At 41.9% G+C, this 6,000-nt stretch overlaps 1 protein-coding gene across 2 annotated transcripts in view; it reads left to right on the forward strand.

Moving 5' to 3' along the window:
• EPO (erythropoietin) overlaps positions 1 to 4,417 on the forward strand; it is a 68,736-nt gene extending 64,319 nt beyond the window's left edge. For both annotated transcript variants that reach the window (XM_089658969.1, XM_089658970.1), the window contains exon 5: positions 4,050 to 4,417. In XM_089658969.1, coding sequence (XP_089515095.1) covers positions 4,050 to 4,193 — 144 coding nt within the window. In that variant the 3' untranslated portion in view covers positions 4,194 to 4,417. The remainder of the gene's footprint in view (positions 1 to 4,049) is intronic.
• Positions 4,418 to 6,000: the final 1,583 nt, after the last annotated feature.

Consider the following 6,000-nt stretch of genomic DNA (forward strand, 5'->3'; position numbering starts at 1 on the left):
CAGCAATTCCTGTCAAAATGAAAGCTGGGAGTTGCTATGCTAAAAACAGCCATTCTCACACAGTGTTTATAAACATTGTTGAGGTGCAAGATCAAGAGATACCTAGTAACATTGTTTATGAACATTGATCAGGTGGGGATAGAGAGATACAAAGTAACATTGTTTATGAACATTGATCAGATGGGAGATAGAGAGATACAAAGTAACATTGTTTATAAACATCGATCAGATGGGAGATAGAGAGATACAAAGTAACATTGTTTATAAACCTCGATCAGATGAGAGATAGAGAAATACAAAGTAACATTGATTATAAATATTGTTGAGGCGCAAGATCAAGAGGTACAAAGTAACATTGTTTATAAACATTGATCAGATGGGTGATAGAGAGATACAAAGTAACATTGTTTATAGACATCGATCAGATGGGTGATAGAGAGATACAAAGTAACATTGTTTATAGACATCGATCAGATGGGTGAAAGAGAGATACAAAGTAACATTGTTTATAGACATCAATCAGACGGGAGATAGAGATACAAATTAACATTGTTTATTAACATTGATCAGACGGGAGATAGAGATACAAATTAACATTGTTTATTAACATTGATCAGACGAGAGATAGAGAGATACAAAGTAACATTGTTTATAAACATTGTTGAGGTACAAGAACAAGAGATACAAAGAAAATGTTTATAATCAATGATCAGATGGGAGATAGAGATAAAAAGTAATATTGTTTATAAACATCGCTCAGACGGAAGATAGAGAGATACAAAGTAGCATAGTTACCTAGAGTTGGGACCTTCGCTCAACAGAGACACAAACAGCAATAGTTATTATTATTATACTAAAGGATTTATTTGGCGCCAACAGTTTGCTCAGCGCTTTACAATATAACGGGAGACAATACAGCAACAATACAGTTCAATACAAGAGGGATAGGAGGGCCCTGATCCTTGGAGCTTCATCAGAGTGGTTCACTGTTGCCATAGTGACACTGCATTACACAGGGGGGAATCGGGGGGGAATCATGGATTTTTATAGCTTATAAAAGTGAAATTCACTCATAAAAGTTTTAGCTGTCATGAGTGGTTTAACATTTATGACAGCTTAGTTACTGTGGGCATGCTGTGATTGGCTACAGTTGATAGGATGGTACAGGTAGCCAGGTACCATGTGATAGCTGTCAGCCAATCACAGCTTCACAACACTAAGTTAAATCTACTGAATGCAAACCATTCATGACTATTTTGTTTGCATTGTGACCATGTGATCGCTATGACCAATCAGAATGATCACATAATACCCGGTTACTGGTAACAGTAATCCACTGGTCACAGTAGTGAGGTGCTGCCCCTAGTCCAGCACAGGCTGGGTGACGTAGCTGTGACCGCCCGCCTGCAGTATATGTGCTGTGGGTACGAGAGAAGTGGTTAAACATTGACATATTTTAGTTAAGGAAATATCAGATGTTACACTTTAATATTCTCCATTTACCACACTCAGCCAAGGGTTTGGTGACTGCAAATCTTCTTCAGCCTATTAATCTTTGTACTTTATAGTTACATAGTTTTATACTTTGTTGCATAAAGTGAACATCATACAATAATGAATTTCCTAATCATGGATAATAGATGATTTTCTTACAATAAATGGTAGGAGCAGAATTAAATCCTAAATGATAATACAGAAACACGGAGGGGGGGGGGGGGGGGGGAGAGTCAGAATTTAGTTCACTGTTATCTATGGGCCCCTATAGGGTGCATACTATGAACAATAGGTCACTATTATCAGATTTCCTGGTGAGATGTGCAGAGTCACTCTCAGCCTGGTTTGCCATACATGAGGTCCCATCCTGTCTTCTATCCCTTTGTAACATATTTTAGGAATTGTGTCCAGAGCAGAACTTCCCTTTCTCCCCTGATAATAGCAGAGTATTATCTGTGTCACAGTATACAGGGGTCACACTTCTTTCTTCTGTTGTATACAGTGAACTACGATTATTTGGTATACAACTCCCATTTGGTATACAAATTGAAGCAAGCCATACCTGTAAGAGAGGACATTAAATACTCACCTTTGTCACTGCATGCCCTGAAAATAGCAGAAGTTTTTTCTTTGCAAGTCAAAAGTTGGGGATTGCTAATCTCAGAGTGGCAGCAGGTGTCAGGCTGTGGACTGCAGAATGCCTTTGTACCTGACAGTTTGATGTAAGGACTATCAGGTCTCCTGCACGATGATGCCAGTAGGGTCCTGGCAATGATATCACCACAATATGTAGAGCAGAATATGGAGCCTGCAAGGTAAGTACTACTGACCACCAATGATGGGGTCACATTCCTTCCACTGGCCACCAGTTATGGCGCTGAATTCCTTCCACTGACCACCAGTTATGGGGCTGAATTCCTTCCACTGACCACCAGTTATGGGGCTGAATTCCTTCCACTGACCACCGGTGATGGGGCTGAATTCCTTCCACTGACCACCAGTGATGGGGCTACATTATTCTCGTTGACCACCATTGATGGGGCTACATTCCTTCCACAACCACCAATGACTGGGCTAGATTCTAATTACTTGCCACCATTGATGGGGCTACATTCCTTCCACTGAACACCAATGATGGGGCTATATTCCCTCCACTGGCCACCAATGATGAGGCTCCATTTCTTACTGTGATAACTAGTGATGGGGCTACATTGCTCTTGTTGATCACCATTGATGGGGCTACATTCCTTCCACTGAACACCATTGATGGGGCTACATTCCTTCCACTGAACACCATTGATGGGGCTACATTCCTTCCACTGAACACCAATGATGGGGCTGCATTCTTCTCATTGACCATCAGTGATGAGGTTACATTCCTTCCACTGACTGCTAATAATGGGGCTACATTCCTCTCATTGACCCCCAATGATGGGGCTACCTTTCTTTTACTGACCATCAGTGATTAGGTTATATTCCATCCACTTGCCACCAATGTTCCTTCCACTGACTACCATTGATGGGGCTACATTCCTTCCACTGACCACCAGTGGTGGGGCTACATTCCTTCCACTGACCACCATTGATGAGGCTATATTCCTTCCACTGAACACCAATGATGGGGCTACATTCTTCTCATTGACCATCATTGATGAGGTTACATTCCTTCCACTGACTGCCAATAATGGGGCTATATTCCTCTTGTTGACCACCAGTGATGGGGCTACCTTTGTTTTACAGACCATCAGTGATTAGGTTAGATTCCATCCACTTGCCACCAATGATAGGGCTACATTCCTTCCACTGACCATCAATGACGGGGCTACATTCCTTACATTAACTACCAATGATTGGGCTTGATTCTGTCCCCTTGCCACCAATGATGGGTCTGCATTCTTTTCACTGATCACCAATAATGGGGCTTTACTACCAATGATGGGGCTATATTTCTCCCATGGGCCACAAATGATGGAGTTGCATTTACATCTGTAACCACCAATGATGGGGATATTTTCATACCTCTGACCACCAATAATGGGGCTTCATTCCTGCTATCTACCACTGAAGCCATAGCATGTATTACTCCTAATGGCCACTTGCCCTTGGACTTTTTTATTCCCATTAATCACTTGGTATCAATGTATTTTTTACTCCCATTGACCACCTATGCCAGGGCATTATTTTTAATACACAGACCACAGTCTCGTCCACCAACAGTCTGAGAAACAGTGAACTGGCCCTTTATTTAGAAAGTGTGGGGACCCTGGTTTCAACTATTCTTGTTCTTAGTCTTAGAAGCAACTCAGAAGAAAATAAAAAAAAATACTTAGAAATTAAAACCAGGATACTAGCGTTTTAGGAGATCATCAGTGGCATATATGTCTTTCATGACACGTTTTAGGGGAACGCTTCCTAATGAGGATACGGCAATAAAAACCAGGCAAGGGTTCCAGCCCTCCTCTTTTTCAGGTATAGACTGACTACTTTAAAGAGATGATTAGACTTGGTTTTGATTGAGAAATAATACACAATTTTATTTTGTTAATTTCCATTAGGCCGAAACAATATATCCGGATAGAGAACCAAAGACTTTTGCCGCAAGGACTTTAAAACAATTCTACAGTGTTTACAAGAACTTTTTACAAGGAAAATATAGGACTGTTGTTATTTCCATTTGCAGTAGTGTTAAGCTCAGATGATGGGCTACATGGACAAACATCATTTCTCACCATTACTCCACTCCACCCCGCCAGGACAAGGACTCGATGGACATGACTTGTGTTTTTTTTAATGTTTGATTATTCACAGCTGAAAACAAGGTGACAGAGGTATGAAGATAGTTTATATTTGATATTAAGTTAAGAACGAAAATATTTCTATATATTTATCTTTTCTGGGTCAAATAAATATATTTTTCTCGTGCCTCTGTGGTGTATTTCAAAGACAAAATGCAAATATGGTAAATGCTGGGAGACTGGTGGGTTCGTTTTTTCCAAGTGTAGATCCTAAATTTCTTGTAAATGTCTCCAACTTCATAATGTGCTAGGGGAAAATCTAGAAATGTTATTTGTCCCTAAGCCGTACCCATGAGACTCCACCTTTTGCCTTTAATTCTTCTTGAAAAACAGCAGTGCACTTCCTGTGCCTAGGCACCCCTTTTCTGTAGACTCATAGTTGTATATCTGTAGTGTGAGATCATCTAAGGCAGGGATGTCAAACTGGTGGCCCTCCAGCTGTTGCCAAACTACCAGTCCCATCATGTCTCTACCTTTGGGAGTCATGCTTGTAACTGTCATTCTTGCAATGCCTCATGGGACTGGTAGTTTGGTAACAGCTGGAGGGCCACCAGTTTGACACCTGTGATCTAAGGCAATGCTGCTTCTCTTAGGAGATTTGGTGATGCCATTACTGTACTGCTGACTGTTCTCCTTGCTGGAGAGAAACCTGTATCTTAAGACCTGCAATGTAAGGCTCCCTCTGCTTCTGTTTCATTCATTCTATAGATCTGTACTTCCTCCAACCTCTTTTACTGTTTTTTCATCATTTCCCCATCAGTTATCAATTCACCAGTCATCAGCTCCCCAGTCATCAGGAGGGTAGCTCTGACTTGAGGAAGCAAAACCCTGTCTTTACCAAGATGGCCACCTCTAAACAGAGACACACTTCAGAATAAAACATGCTTCCCTCAACCTCTCCTGCTGTTTCAACATCATTACCCCACCAGTCATCAGATCCCCATTCATCAGGTGGGTAGCTCTGTAATGAGGAAGCAAAGCCCTGCTTTTACCATGGCCACTTCTAAGCAGAGACACACTGCAAAACAAATGATAAGTTGGTAATGGGGAAAATATAAGCTGCAGGGAGACCGCATGCACTACTAATAAATAGTCTGTCATCGGTTTTCCTTTTTTGACCACAGCATCCACAATATAGGTCTTCTTTAACCCATTTACGACCACCTGACACATATGTGTGTCGGCAAAAGGATGGGCTTTAATGCTCACATGCTGCACATATGCGTTGCTAGGTGGCTCACTGCACGCTGTCACCGCAGACCAAGGTGTCACAGACAGCTCTCGGTCCGGGCTACAGATTGCTAGCCAGTGGGACAGCTTCTGATCATGTGACTACTGTTATAGCCAATCACAGTGGTCACATGATCACCAGTCCTTCCCCTCCCCGGGCATTCCAAATTGTTTAAAGGAGTAGACTAGACTGAGTAACGAATAGCAGCCAGCAAACAGAATTTTTTCTAACCCCTCCATGCTTCTCCAGTCTAGTGTTGGAGCTCATTAAAATCCCAGTATCACTAGATATGGGGAGGAACATGTGACATGTCACTCTGAGCTCCAGTCCAGTGACTTTGCCTAGGCTGAGTTGATGTCATCTGTCTGCTGCAGTCAGGGGTAAGCATTTCCTCAGTCTCCCCTTCCCCTGCAATCAGATGATAGAATGTAAGTTTGCAGCAAGTCACAAGGTGAGAGCCTGCAGTGAAAAGCCTTCCAA

This window comes from Staurois parvus, unplaced genomic scaffold (assembly GCF_062004578.1).
Source record: "Staurois parvus isolate SC_StPar_1 unplaced genomic scaffold, SC_StPar_1.0 ptg001116l, whole genome shotgun sequence".
NCBI lineage: Eukaryota > Metazoa > Chordata > Amphibia > Anura > Ranidae > Staurois > Staurois parvus.